The 15,952-nt window shown below is 42.8% G+C and overlaps 1 protein-coding gene across 1 annotated transcript in view; it reads left to right on the top strand.

The window, feature by feature from the left end:
- TCTE1 (t-complex-associated-testis-expressed 1) overlaps positions 1–11,781 on the top strand; it is an 11,973-nt gene extending 192 nt beyond the window's left edge. The window contains 4 exon segments of the mRNA XM_015416913.1: positions 1–7; positions 2,128–2,696; positions 5,743–6,192; positions 11,569–11,781. The exon segment at positions 1–7 is cut by the window's left edge and continues 192 nt beyond it. Coding sequence (XP_015272399.1) covers positions 1–7; positions 2,128–2,696; positions 5,743–6,192; positions 11,569–11,781 — 1,239 coding nt within the window.
- The last annotated feature ends 4,171 nt before the right edge of the window (positions 11,782–15,952 follow it).

Here is a 15,952-nt window from a genome sequence, read left to right as displayed (position 1 = left end):
TTTCCCTGTGAGAAACTTGCTGAGGAAATATCAGTAGATTATAAACTGGAATTATATCTAGAGTCCAGTGACACCTTTAAGACTAAGTTTTATTCTGGGTATCAGCCTTTGTGTGCATGCAGACTTCTCCAGTTTTGAAGACGTGTCCATGCACAAGCTTATACCCAGAATAAAACTTTGTTGGTCTTAAAGGTGCCACTGGACTCCAAATTTGTTCTACTGCTTCAGAATAACACGGATACGCACCTGAATCTATATCTAGTATTGTGAGTGATCAAATCTTTATTTAACGATCCAGTGACCCAACAGTCTTAGACCGAACCAGTCTTGCATATACCACTATCTGTTTCCATCTTCGCATAGAAGGATCTATAATTGTGAACAGATATTTTTTTTTAAATGAAACCAGTTATCAGAAAATGCCAGGCCATTGCACTCCATATCAAATCTCCACTGCAGTTGCTAGATCTCCAGCCACAGTTGTACCTACTGCAGCATACTGTATATATATATAATGCATACTTAATCTGGTTTAACAGTTATTCCTTTGCCCCAAGGAACTGTATTTCTGTAGGGGGAACTTACGGAGCCTTCTGATTCTCACCAAACTAAAATTCCCGTGACTTTGGGAAGGGGAATGAAAAGCATTTAAACTGATATAAAACCAACAGAAATCTGTTGTGTAGATAAAGTGAACTGATCTCCATATGTTGAGAATACAAGCTGCGTGTCCAACCTCCTTAACAAAATTCCAGTAGGTTATACCTTAAAATTTTACTCCATATGACCAGGTGATAGATCCAGGTGGTCAGCCATGATGGTCTGAAGCAGTGCAACAAATTTAGAGTCCAGTGGGGCACCTTTAAGACCAACAAAGGTTTATCCAAGGTATGAGCTTTCATGTGCAAGGCACACCTTTTCAAATACATTGGAATAGTAGGTCAGGTTCAGACATCTAGACAGGGACTTGACAGAAAATTACTATGTAACATGAGGATGTTTAAGCTATGCAAAGTCAGAACTAAATAACAAGCTAAGGTTATAAGGTCAGCAGTTGTAAAGCAATAAATATGTCAAAATAGCAGATAAATGTCTAAAGGTGTCTTTTCTAATTGTGGGAAGCAAACCGAGAGGTGTGGAGATCACTTAACAGCTCTTTGTGAGGTGGATCCAGTGTCACGTCAGCAAAACATCCCAATATTCCTTGCATTACATTCAGTACTCTAATATACTATTCTGGAAAAAGAAATACACTAAAATACAGAGGATTTATAGTCCTTCTTGTTGAGAATACATGTGTGAGTACTTTGCCCCAATGAGTTAACATATGTATTGAGATAAGAAACCAATATCCCGGTGGAGTCCTGGGGAGGTTTTTGTTCCAAGTATTGTAATAACTTGTAATTCTCAGCAATTTCCAGTTCCATTCTGCTCCTGAAGTTCCTTTGTAATAAAATAGCTACTCTGAGGTCACCCATTGAATACTTCAACCTTCCAGGACATTCAGTGGGTGACCTCAAAGCAGCTGTTTTATCACAAAGGAACTTCAGGAGCAGAATGGAACTGGAAATTGCTGAGAATTACAAGTTATTACAATACTTGGAACAAAAACCTCCCCGGGACTCAAGAGGGATATTGGTTTCTTATTACATATGCTAACTCATTCAGACACTAGATCCACTTCGCAAAGTGCTGTTAAGTGATCTCCACACCTGGGACGTTCTCGGTTTGCTTCCCACAATTAGAAAAGACACCTTTATACATTTATCTGCTATTTTGACATATTTATTGCTTTACAACTGTTGACCTTATAACCTTAGCTTGTTATTTAGTTCTGACTTTGCACAGCTTAAACATCATCATGTTACATGTTAATTTGCTGTCAAGTCCCTGTCTATGAGTTTGAACCTGACCTACCAATGTATTTGAAAAACTGTGCCTTGCACATGAAAGCTCATACCTTGAATAAACCTTTGTTGGTCTTAAAGGTGCCACTGGACTCTAAATTTGTTCTAGTTGGAAGGTGAGTTAGAGTAAATTAGGAAATATATCACTGAACATTCTTGCCAAGCACACCTGAATTGCAGTAGGCTCCACTATTCCCTAATGTATTTTCTTTCTCACCAGAAAATCCTATTTTAAACAACCTCATTCCTGAGCATCAAAAGAAGGTGCTGGAGAAGCTTTCCACAAGTCTGCCCCTCACAGTGACAGCCAACTTGGTTAGTGATGAAGGTTACTGGAAACGGTGCTGCACTGGGAGATGGACTGTCTGTGATGTGTCCCGTTATGGAGGTAGCTGGAAGCGAATGTTCTTTGAACGGCACCTGGAGAACATCCTGAAGTTTTATATTCCCGACACAACCAGCCCCAACCAAGTCCTCGATATTATCCCACTCTGTAAGGAGTATGTAAGGAAACTGGAGATTGACCAGTTCCTCCCACCAGTGAAACTAGATCAGAAGAAGGAAGAAGAAGAAGTCTCTGATACCGAAAGTGATGCTGGAATGGATGAACCTTCCATGGATCATTTTGATCTGAGCATGCTTGTCCCAGCACTCTGTCACCTAGAGGAGCTGCATCTGTCTTATGGTGTTAAGGATTGTGGCATGAATTTTGAGTGGAATTTATTTGAGTTCACCTTTCGGGATTGCTGGTCATTGGCCACGGCTCTCAAGAAGTGTCCGACTCTAAAGGTAATTTGCCAGATCAAATTTTGTAATGTTTAGTAAGCTTAAGCATAGTAGAATAATTTATTTATTTTTAATAACTTTTATTATAAGAAAGTTATTAAACAACAATTATTTTTCATCTACATTTGTGAATTATGTCAAACTGTACATAGTTGAATGTTTTAAAATATATTCCTTAAAATTATATATAGGAGAACTAGTAAGTATCAAGCAGCAATTTTATAATTACCAACAAATATTTTAAATACATGTAAAGATAAGCCAAAATCTCATTATACTATTTGTTTGTCTTATGATATTTAAAGAATGATACTGTGCTGAGTGATCCATAAATGGAAGCCATCTGTCTAATAAATTAGAATTGCAGTTACCTGAAGCAGATTCAGTGGTTGAAATATGATCAGCTATTTTGTCCATGGTGAAAAATTCTGAAATTTTTACATACCATTCTGCAACTGAAGAAACAGAGGTCTTCTTCCAGTGAGAGGCCAATAGAAATCTTGCAACTGTAATCAGAATTGTAATTAGCTCTTGTCATATTTTAGGTATTGCCAGATTTTGCCACAAATTCAAAAGAATCAGTTCAGGAGATATTTTATAATTAGTGATGAGCCATTGTGAGGATTTCCCTTGTCCTTCTCTTCGTTGTACTTTTGCAGCCTCAGAATCTGAAGGAACCTGCCATGGTTCTCGCTCCAGTTTTATTGAGATGAAAACCTCCTGGGTAGTAATTACAGCTGTCCCTGGTAGTAATTTTCATCTCAATCGATTCCTCACCGGCTGTATCCAAACTTTATTTTATTTGACCTTTTAACAACATATGGGCAACTTTAGTGAACTTCTGACCTTTCTTCCACTCTGCAGAGAACTTCCCCCAACTCCGTCGTTCTATCTATTCTACCCTCTAAGGTTCTCTGTTTTACCCTGGCCCTGCCATTTCTCTTACATTCTACTTCGCCCTCCTTGCTCCTGTCTCCTGCCTGTCCCTTTTCTCCTAGTATAGCCCTTTCTGTCTGGGTTTGGCAAGGAGTCAGAGCCCCCCGGGTCTCTGGGGTCTGACAGCCATATATGATGTATAATCTGGTCCCATTTTTTTTTTACTATTTTACATGACCACCAGCAATGCAACAGTGATCCATAATTTCCACAAGTTTCCCAACAATATGGGGAAATACTTTTATTGCCTTTATGTAGTAAAGAGGGTGTCAGATACCATTGAGTGAGCACTTTATATTGTAGATTTTTGCAATTAACCATTTTCGGGGACATGGATCTTTAGTCAGTAACAATTCAAATTTTGTCAGCTCTCTGTTCATTTTATTCTTAAAAATTAGATGATTCTACTAGGTGTTTTAGAAGGATAATTTATGAAGGTTAGAGACCAGTTTAATGATACTTTCAGTACATTAGTATTTCTAACTTATTAGGAAACATTTAGAACCTCTTTGGTATCACACAGTAGAGGGCAAATAAAAATCAGGTGAGAACAAGATTCATACTTTATGATATTCTTGAGCAGACTGGCAATTAGCTTTAAAAGTAACTTATGAGGGGGGGGACTCTTTATATAAGGCGGCTAGTACCTGTCCCTAAATTAGGTCCTATCCCTCCATTTCTATCCCACCAGTACTACATTTTCAAGACAGATGATGTGAATTTAGGCAGATCATGAACTCCCAGGAAAATGCCTATCACCATTTTGGGGTCAGGAAGCAGTTTTCTCCAGGACAGTTTGGCCAGGGATCCTGGAGGGTTTTTTGCCATCTTCTGGGCATGGAGCAGGGGTCACTGGGGGTGTGGGGGGAGGTAGTTGTGAATTTCCCGCATTGTGCAGGGGGTTGGACTAGATGACCCTACAAGCTACAAGCATGGATGGCTTCAAGAGGAAATTGGATAAACATATGGAGCAGAGGTCCATTAGCCACAAGGTATAGATAGGAGCTCTCGGTCTGGGGCAAGTGATGCTCTGTATTCTTGGTGCTTGGGGGTAGGGGAGACTCCCTTAAGGGGTCTTGGGGGTGGAGCCATTAAGCAGCATGCCTAGCTCAGGGGCTGTCATTTGGCTCTCACTACCAGGTGGCAAGGGAACAACACAGCAGCCGGAGCCCATGTGATCCCCACTGCATTGCCACTCCTTGGTCCCCCCCCCAGCAGGCGGGCTAGGGGGGTTATTGGGCAATAGGCTGGTTGTTCGATACTGGCTCAGTCCCCATACTGCACCAATGATCCTTGGTTTGTACTCAATAAAGCTGTGGCCATTTTTCTTCCACAATTGTGTCTGTGTGTATAACTAGCTCGTGAGCAAGAGAAACCTTTACCCTTACCTTTTGTGTAGCCATGGGCCCGCCATAGAATTTCGTAGTATTGCATCATATGGCATGTTTTAGCATAGTTGCTTCATACATGAGATTTACTGGGGGAAACATCACATGTGCTAACAGAAAGTAAGAAGTATAGCAGAGAAAGGTCAGTTGTACTGTGATGCATGTTCAATATAAAGTAAGATTATGTTTTATGAATGAAAAAAATCACTTTTAAAATGTCTAGGACCAACACATGGGCCCATGGATTGTGGGAGAAGTGTGTTGTACTCTGTTCTTATTGGTTCATCTACTCTGATGGCACAGTGGTCTTGGCCAGACGTATTTGTCACCAGTTCCCTGGCTGCCCTCGGCTCCCTGTCCTAATATTACATACTTAAGCCAGTCTATATCACGAAGTAACTTTTAATCCTGGGCTTCTCTGAAGGCAATGAAGACATTTTTGATTTTAAATTCTAAGAACTGTGAGAAAACGACACAAAACTAACTATGGAATTTCTTGTCTACATACAGGGGGTTACAAATGACAGTTTGAAGGGACACATTGTTTGAAGGCATACACAGATGCACTTAATGCTCATGATATATTAAAAATTTCAAGGAAAAAAAACTGGAGAAAATGGATTGCCTGGCTCATCTGGTTTTACATGAGAATTGAATGCTTCTGTAGGAGTTGAAATTTTAAAAAAGGAAACTTGCTCGCAATATGTTTTTTGCTTCTCCTGCAGGTCTTTAAGCTAACTCGTAGCAAAGTGGATGATGAAAAAGCCCGGATATTGATCCGACATTTATTAGATCACCCTTCACTGATAGAACTGAACTTATCCCACAACCTGCTTGCAGACAGGGCTGCCCGAGCCGTTGGCAAACTGATCAACCGCAGCCAGCTGGTATCCCTTAACTTGTGTGATAACAGGATCCGGGCTCAAGGAGGCCAGGCTATTGCTCATGCCCTGTCCAAGAATGCTGTTCTAACATCCCTAAACTTGCGCCTCAACTGCATAGAGGATGAGGGAGGTCAAGCCATTTGCCATGCCTTGCTGGTTAACAACACCTTGACAACTCTTCACTTGGGCAGCAATGAAGTGTCGGAGCCCACAGCCACCCTTTTCTCTCAAGTCCTGGCTCAGAACACGGCTCTGACTTACATCAACCTCTCCTGTAACCACATTGGCCTAGTAAGCACTATTCTTTCTTAAAATAGATGAATAATAATACGTAGCACTTATATATTTATAGACAGTGCTTTGTTTTTATCAAAACTCTTTATATACTTTGTTCCAGTAGTTCTTATGACAAAATTTTTAAGGTAGGTCAGTTTATTTATTTATTTATTTATTTATTTATCAGATTTATACCCCGCCCTCCCCCGTAGGGCTCAGGGCGGCTAACAAGGCAAGAGATCTTGCAAACAGTAAAACATAATTCATATAGTTAAAAATAATTATACAATTAAAAACCCAGTATAAATTTAAACTTAAAGTGCTCGTTGATCTTCATTTCCAACAACCCCACAAGATGACGGGCAAGTCCAGGGTTTCCCATAATCGTTCAGTGGTTTCAGCATTCAAATATTCAAGGTATTTTCTTCAAGGTGTTTTCTTCCTAGGGCCTCTTCCGCCCCCGATGATGACAATATAACAAGGGGGCAGTGGGGGCGGTGGCCCCTACTCAAAAGCCTGGTGGAAGAGCTCCGTCTTGCAGGCCCTGCAGAACTGCATCAGGTCGCGCAGGGCCCAGATCTCCTCCGGGAGCTCATTCCACCAGGTAGGGGCCGCCACCGAAAAAGCCCTAGCCCTTGTAGCGGCCAGTTTCGCGTCTCTGGGGCCCGGTACAGTTAGTAAATTTGGGGCCCCAGACCGTAGTGCTCTTGGGGGAACATACGGGGAAAGGCGGTCCCTCAGGTAGGCTGGACCCAGACCATATAGGGCTTTATAGGTAAGAACCAGCACTTTGAAGCGAATTCGGTACGCTATTGGCAACCAGTGCAGCGCTTTCAGCCCAGGCTGAATGTAGCATTACAGTGATCTAGCCTCGAGGTGACCGTCACGTGGATCACTGTAGCCAGGTCATCTCGGTCCAGGTAGGGGGCCAACTGCCGAGCTCGTCGAACATGGAAGAAGGCAGACTTGACAGTGGCTGCCACCTGGGTCTCCATCATTAAAGCGGAGTCCAGGTGCACTCCCAAACTCCGGACCCCAGACGCAGGCACCAAAGGTACCCCATCGAAGGCCGGGAGAGGGAGCCCCAACCCTGTCCCGGTCCGACTCAGACCCAGGACCTCCATCTTCGCCGGGTTTAGTTTCAATCTACTGAGCCGGAGCCAACCAGCCACAGCTTCAAGTGCCCGAAGCAGGTCATCGGGGCTCGAGTCCGACCGGCTGCCCAGCATCAGATAGAGCTGGGTGTCATCGGCATATTGATGACCTACACGAGGGGAGGCTGAAGCTGAGACACAGTGGCTTGTCATGACCACTTGGTGATATTTTGCTAAGTGAAACTTAGTCTCTGCATGCAGAGGAATGACATGGCGTCATTCTGAGTTGGGGGAATGCCACTTTTTTATTAATTTTAATATATACAACATAACCAACACATACAATAAACAATTTCCAATTAACATTTTCAAAATAAATCATATTATGGTACAGAGTATTCTGTGGAAGTATATCTTTTTCCATTAAGTAACTTATAATTGGGTACCAAACTGATATAACTTTTTTCTCATATTGTGTAGCAGAGTTTTTATATAAATTAAATGACTGTTTACTCAAAATAAAATAGTCCCATATCTTTATAAGCCATTGTTGAACTGTGGGAGGTTTTTCCCCTATCCATTCTATGGCTATCAATGATTTTGCTATTGTTAACAACAACGATACTGTTTCTCTTTGTCTTGGCGTCACTTGGTTTGTATCCCACCTTTCCAACAATATCACTTCAGGTTGTAAAGGTATTTGTACAGATATCATATTTTTTATTTCTACAGTTATTTATTTCTAAAAATTTTGCATCGATTTACATGACCACCAACAGTGTAGGTAATCTGCTAAAAGTCCACATTGTTTTGTACATCTTGGAGAGTGTTCAGGATTTATTCAATGTTGTAATGTAGGTGAAATTTGCCATCTAACCAGTATTTTTAAAACTTGCCATTTTACTGTGAAGATTTTTGATATTTGACTAGGAGCATTCCATATTGCGTCCCAATCTTCTTCTATTAATTCAAGATTTAGGTCTCTAGACCATTGTTTTTGATATAGTGTTTTTTTCTCTTCATCTGCTTTATTTAGTATGTGGTATAAAATGGTGATTAAACCTGGATTTTGTTCTTTTGCTTCATTTAGCAGTATTTCAAATGGTGTCATCTGTCTTTTCCTTGTCTGTTTCAGTTGAGGTGATTCCAAGAGGTGTTTTATTTGCAAATATTTGTACCAGTGTACTTTGTGTTGTATTTTTTGTTCCAGTTTACTCTTTTCTATTATCTGTTTCTAAAAAGTGGATTATTTTTGTAATGCCTGCTTTTTGCCATTTGTCAAATTCTTTTGGATCCTAACCGGGAGGAAACCATTTCTGGTTTATATATGATGCTTGGTATGAAATTGTTGGTGCCAATGTGTTTTGTCTAGTTTGCCATATTTTTAAAGAGTTTCTTAGTAAGCTATTTTTAAATTTTGTAATTTTAGATCCTTTTTCTGAGGTCCGGAATGCCACTTTTTAAACAGGGAAAGCATTCAAAAGAAACAAAAAACCAACTCCTTGCGAGTAAAAGACAAGCACATGAGGAAGAGATTCTAGCAAGAAACTCTGACTCATAAGGAGCCAGGATACAAGCTATCTATATATCTAATAGCCAAGTTGCCCCCGGAGTGCGGATCACTAAATCAGCGCTCCGGGGGCACTTGGGGGGGAGGGGGAGGTTTGTGCACATGTGGGCCAGTCCCCACGTGTGCACAAAAATGCTAAAAGTAGAAAAAAATTTCAGGGGGATGTTTAAATCCCCCCGAAGCTGACCTCGCCACCGCCGCGCCGCCACGCCGCCGCCTCCTCCTCGGGGCCGGCGGGCCAGAGGACCGGCCTCGCCACCGCGCCCGGCAAAGGGGGGGAAGGACCGGCCTCTCCGCCGCCGCCTCGGAGCCAGGCGGGTGGGGGGAGGACCAGCCTCGCCGCCGCCGCCGCGCCCGGCAAAGGAGGGGGGAAAGGACTGGCCTCTCCGCTGCCACCTCGGAGCCGGGCGCGGGGGGGGGAGGACTGGCCTCGCCGCCGCCGCCTCCTCGGTGAGATCGAGCGGGGGGGGATGGAGGAGACGGAGCTCTTCTCCCCCCCCCGCGAGTATCGCGGGTCCCCGTCTTGTTTCATCTGATTCCCCATAGTAATTGCAGCTCCCTGTGCCTGGTGCCCCAGGTGTCCCTTGACCAAACTGATACCTTTTTGGTCTAGCAGATGGGCCGCTGCAGAAAGGGGTTGGTGGGGAAGATTTCCACCACAAGCAACTCTCACAGCTGTACGATCTAGCCATACTTTATGCTTGACCAGCATGTGGGCACAAGCCTGAAAGCCTTTAACATTCACGGAACCTTTATCTGCTTGAAGAAATGCTCTGTAAAAGCCCCAACATTTCTGCAGGTTCATCAACAGATGTTGTTGTTGGTGGTTGATGTTTTGTTTGGACCAACCTTGCTTCATCTGACAATATGGAAACAGGATCTTAGGAATGGGGAACAGATCAAGAAGGACAGGAGACAGTAGAAGCATGTGTATATTATATCAGGTAAACATTGATTAGAAGATGTAATGGGATGGAATGCAAAAGTGGACTTTCAGGAGGCAATGTAGTCTCACTTCAAAGCTGAAGGGTGTGCTTGTGGTTTTTACTGAGGACTGTCTGGGAGATATTCTGTATGCCTAAGTAGTCTGTGATCCAGGATCATTATTTTAAAGCCCACAAACTCTGGGGAGAAATGGTAAGATCCAAGACAGGAGGTTTATGAAGAGCCTCCCACCCCATGTCACTGTTGAAGGATCAACAGTCTACTTTTGCTTCAGTCCTGTCTCTACCAATTACAACTCTTTTTTGCAGCATAATTCTAAAAACAGCTTGGCCACAGGTACGTCACAGTGATGTCACCTGCTTTCAGTTCTTGCCCTGCCCATATTGTTGCCACTGGATCTGTCGCATGTTCTATCAAAGTCCAGAGGTTGAGGGAAATAATGAAAGCTCTCTAGGAGCTTTTTCATCTCTCTCCTCTGGAGTACCAAAATCTTGCAGAATTGCCTGCCACATCTGTCAAATATATTCTAAGTAAATACTTCATCATCTTGTGACATTGTAATGAGATATGAAGGTGGCAATATCATAATGGCATCTTCATAGCTGGAGCATGAGACATCATGTATTGTACGAGCATTTGTCACTAGGCAGTGACAGGTTGGTGAAGAGGTAAAAGTAAGGGTCCACAGATTTGCTCAGCATGATACGCATTTTTCTCTCTTCTGCCATGCATCTTTGAAGCTCAGAGCATCAAGGATGAGAGCTTGCCTCACCTTTCCTCTTCCTACAATTACAATCCCCATTCTGCCATGAATTAATGTTTTTATTTAGGTATTTATATCTTGCTTTTCTTCCCAGTGGGAATTTCAAGTGACAGCAGCTATGTGAGGCAGGTTAGGCTGAGAGAGTGGCTGGTCCAAGGTCATCCTGTGAACTTCCGTGGCAGAGTTAAGATTTGTACCCACATCCAACAGTCTAACAATGTCATCATATTGGCCCTCACACCTCACAGTTTGGTTCATTTGGTGACCTTGAGCCATATCACTAACTCTCAGCCTAACGCACCTAACTGGGTTGCTGTGAGGATAAAATGGGAGGAGAGCACTATGTATCCTGCCCTGAGCTTTTCAGGTGCAATAAAAACCTAATAAACCAAAACCATGAAAGGGGAAAATCCATCTGTGAAGTGTGCCTACTGGTTACTACCACAGGAAATCAATGCAATTTCAACATGCATTTGAAATTAAGGGAGCAGTTTTGAGTAAGGGCTGTGCCCATTATCCTGCTATTACTTCTCCACTTCACATCACCACCTCCAGAAAAGGTCCAGAAGATTAGGGCCATGGGATTACCACTGCACTTGTAATGTGCCAATTGCATTTTTTCTTTTTGCAGAATAAATGGCATGCATATATTTGTACACAGATCCATAGCAGGAAACATCTTTCCCCAGTTTTCCATAGGTGTTAGTTGAAAGCAGTTAAGGAGCTGTGGACCAGTGTTCCATCTAAGCTGAGTTAGTGTGAGCTAGCTCACAGTTTTTTAGCCTCTGGCTCACACATTTTTGTCTTAGCTCAGGAAGGATAGCTCCAGAGCAAACTAATTTATGCAGTAGCCAAATCGCTCGCTCACAACTTTAATGCCAGTAGCTCACAAAGTAGAATTTTTGCTCACAAGACTCCATAGCTTAGAGGGAGCATTGCTTTGGACCAGTGTGTTTCAAAACAAAAGTTCTTTCCCTTCCCCTGTTGATAACCTTCAGCCTCATCTCTATTGATTCCAGGATGGAGGAAAACAGCTACTGGAAGGCATGACTGATAACAAGACTGTGGTGGAATTTGATCTGAGGTTGGCAGAGGTGGGACAAGAGAGTGAGTACCTCATTAACCAAGCCATAAAGACCAACCAGGAACTAGCACGTCTGAAAAGCCTTCAGCGCCCAACACCCACACCTGGCCCAAGCAATGCTGAAGAAAAACATCCAGAACTAGACTAACATTTCCAGTGTTTCTGCCTTCCCTGCTACAGTCTTAGATTAAAAGTTTATTTTTGGCTAAGCATCCTGGTCAGAAGTTATTATTCATTCTCCTCGTAGGACTGTGTTTCCATGGGTTTCATTTTGGACAGGCCAGTAGTCAATTTGACACTGCAGAATTAATAGAAGGATACTGTAGTAGTATTATAAGCAAGATGCATGACATTGCTATATTTTATGAAAGAACCGTGATGTACTCTGTCAGATACAGGAATCTTTTCTTCTAATTTAGCAAAGTCATAATTGGCAACATTATAATATGGGGTGGGGTAATTTAGCAGCATCAGCATCAGCCTGGACAGAGACATGATAGCAGACACAATAATTATCTTGTTCAGGGTATATACATAGAACAGAGAGGTGGGAAAAAGCCAAATGAAAGACTCACTTATCTCATGGTAAGAATTGGTTGTTGCTGATCCACTGCACTGTATGCATGCATCAAAAGAGCCATATAAGTAAAGAGAGATCTTTGTCTAGAGTGATATATGGGAGCAGTGGAGGGATAAATAAGGGCCACGCTAATGAGTGATCAGGCAGGAAGTCCTGGGAATTAGATGTGTTTCCATCATGGTGGTGGGCAGCGGCTTCAGCATGGTTTTGCTGATGCCAGCACAGTCCTTCAGAGATTAGATAGATCTATCTGTTTGCTCTGTTATTCTGAACTGAAATCAAGGCTGTGTTAGAAACGCAAGTTAGCTGAAAACTCACCACAGGATTTTAGAACTGCATGGTGGACAAAGAGGAGGAGCTGAACTTCCCCCCTGTCTATGCTGTCCCTTCTCCTGATGCATCTCTGAGACTATAAATAACTCCTGTCAAGGGGAAATGGTTTTTCAAAGTAATTTGGGAGAGAAAACGTGAATGGGAAGAAGATTCAGTTCTCCCTTCCCATTCTTCATTTGCCATCCCCAAGGAGCTGTCCATTTGACCATGCAGTTGATGGTGCTGAATCGTGGTAGCAGTTCTGAGGCTTATTAAAGCAGGTTTGTATAGAAATATTGCTTTCTATATTCCCATGCCTTCTCCTGTGATTACATTATGATAACATGCTGTGTCTTATTTCCTGTTGCAAGCCAAATGGTGAGGCCACATGGCCTCAATAGGCATGCCATAAACCCACATTCTTTCACACCTTCATGCCAAAAGCCAGACCTCATGGCTCCACACTCTGGCCCACTTGCGACCAGTCATGTACACAATGAAGTAGCTGGAGTTTGGGTCAGATGACTGCAGGCGGGGTCCCAAACTTATAGCCTATCCCCACACACAGCTATGACAACCAACAATTGGGCACACCCCCTGTCCACTCGTGATTGGCCAAATGGCCACGGCTAATCATGATTAGATTGGGGTATAATTGATTGATCCCTATGGGAGTGAGTTCTCTTGCTCTTGCTCTCTCCCCTGTCATTGTTTGTTTTATTGCACCTGAAATGCTGTCTCTTGGAAAACAAAGACCTGCTTTGTGAATTGGACCACATGCTTGTGCAAGATGGGTTTTCCCTTCAAAATCCTTTGGTATATCCTTGGACTGTTGGATGTTCCTGAATTTGGTAATTATGAATCTCATTAATGTGTAGTTAAGGCAAATTGCCCTAGCCTTTGTTATTTTGTAATCTCCTAGTCTGTTTGCTGTGCTCTGTACTGAATAAAGTAAAGTAAAGGTTCCCTTGCTCGAAAGTCAGTCGAATCCGACTCTAGGGTTGCAGTGCTCATCTCTGTTTCAAAGCCAAAGAGCCAGCGCTGTCCAAAGACGTTTCCGTGGTCATGTGGCCAGCATGACTAAACACCAAGGCGCATGGAACACTGTTACTTTCCCACTGAAGTGGTACCTATTTATCTACTTGCAATTTCTTGCTTTCGAACTGCTAGGTTGGCAGGAGCTAGAGACGGGAGCTCACTCTGTCATGCGGCACCCAGGTCTTGAACTGCTGAACTACCGACCTTCCACAGCCTGAATAAAGATCCTCCTTATTTCTAATGGTCTCTGATGTTGTAATTTGCATTCCAAGTCTAAAATCTTGTGCCTAACGCTCACCACATACGCTACCATGGGAGGGTAAAAAGCGTGCATCTCTGGATTGAGTTGCTAATGTGTTCTGTCCCAGATGCCAACTAAGGGTTTGGAATCTCTTCCCTTAGGAAAAGCAGGGACTAGTGAAAAGAGGTTCTGGTGGCAAATTGTCTGGAAACCAGAGAGAGTATAGATCATCTCGTGGTTTGTTGTTTAATGTATTGAAAAGTACAGGATTCCCTCTCATCCCTGGACTGGCCTGGGTGGGCTAATCCTGTACAGGGTTCTCGTCACAGAACCAGACATCTGGCTCGCTCTCCAGTAGAGGATTCTCTTCTCCATTTTGTTCTCTAGCATACCACCTATTTTGGTCTGCAATATTAATTCCTTTTACCCTGCCTTGTATACATGATAGTCAGCTATATGTCTCAGCTTCCAGAGTTTGGGGGGAGGGAGGGTGTATTACAAACATGTCACAAATTGTTTATTGCTGGCATGTAATTGTTCATCTGGGGTAACGTTACATATCTATGGAAGGGAGGAGCAGAATATTTTCCATCTGCAGATTGCTGTAGGAGTATAAACAATTTTGACAAGGCCTTGGTTAACACATTATCCTAAGCAAATGAGCAACTCCTCTAAACCTTGTGACTGAAAAGATGCCCTTGCCTTTGCTAGCAAGCAGTGTTTCTGAAATGTGAGTGAGTTACTGTGAGGGCAGTGAATGGATTTGCTATGATTTAAATAATTTCCCGAATGCAATTTGCTTTTGAATTTAAACATCAAAGCATCCTAAGACCTACTTATGTCTTCTACTGTGTTATCTCATTTTCCCCCCCTGAGGAAAGCCTTCGTAACGTGGGCAGAGATCATTACAGGGAGTGCAGGCAATACCCTTGCAAATGAGAATTCTCATCTGCTATGGAAAGATTTTCATTTTCAGGATCAAAGGACATCTCCCAGATCTGACCTCCAAAAGATCCTGCTTTTACAGCTGTTTTTGAAGTGGTGACAACAGGAAGAGATGTGTCAAATTAAATAGGGAAAAGGAGAGGATGAGAAACCTCTTATCTGGATCCTGCTCCAGTTTAGACAGCAGAGTGTGGTCTTTTAAAATTCCAGCAGGTATTTAGTTGTATATGTCCTCTGGTATGTCCCCTGGAGAGCGTTATGCTCTGCTGAGAACAATTTACTGGTGATCCCTGGTCCCAAAGAGCTAGGGCTTTTTTGGCCTTGGCTCCGACCTGATGGAACTCTCTGCCAAATAATATCAGGGCCCTGTGGGACTTAATGCAATTCCACAGGGCCTGTAAGTGTCAAGCTTTAGTTTCGTTTCCCTTTGATTCACTTCACTGCTTGCCATGATATTGGGGGGAGGGAATTCCTGAGGGGAGTGCATGGGCTGTTTGGAGTGGATGCTTGTAGGAGCCATAACCATTCCTTAAGCTGTGCCCTAGTGCCCGTTCCCAAGGGAGCTGGCCTTGGAGTCTTCTCTGCCAGGCTAGGATGTAGATAAGACACCGTATATCTGTCAGGGTTGCCATAGTGACCTAGGGGCTGTATGGTGACGTATGTGTGAGATGTGGGGTGTTGTTTGTCTTACCTATAACTGGGGATTTTTCACACCTTTCTTCAGTTCTGACACAGAGCCTGTTTCCAAAAGTAAGCATATCTCAATAAACTACCACTGCTTAAGTGTGTTGTGGAGAGTGTCTTAACTGGGAGACCTGACAGTAAGGGAGAGATTTTCCACCAGGCTTTTGGTTGAGGACAGCAACGGTCTCCATCATGGCCGGCACCCTCCTCTTTTCTTACATATTTTCACTTTGGCCTCCTTCTCGCCCTTCCTGTGAGATGGCAACACGGTCTGGAGCGGGTCTAAGACTAAATTAGTGATGCCACCTGAAGATTATTTAATAATATAGGAATTACTGAATTATTAATTTTAACAATGTGATGTCGATGTTTTTAACTTCTGTTGAACATCACCTAGAGCCCTGTGCACTCAGAGATTGGGCAATTCATAATTTAAAGTATAAATAAATTATATAATCTAATATTCTTAATATGATGGCTGACTGAGCATCCTTTGTCTTCCCTCATTCCTTTAAACTT

Source organism: Gekko japonicus, unplaced genomic scaffold (assembly GCF_001447785.1).
Source record: "Gekko japonicus isolate JY-2015 unplaced genomic scaffold, Gekko_japonicus_V1.1 scaffold342, whole genome shotgun sequence".
NCBI lineage: Eukaryota > Metazoa > Chordata > Lepidosauria > Squamata > Gekkonidae > Gekko > Gekko japonicus.
Note: the sequence above shows the minus strand (reverse complement) of the source record. Positions and strands in the feature narration are given on the sequence as shown.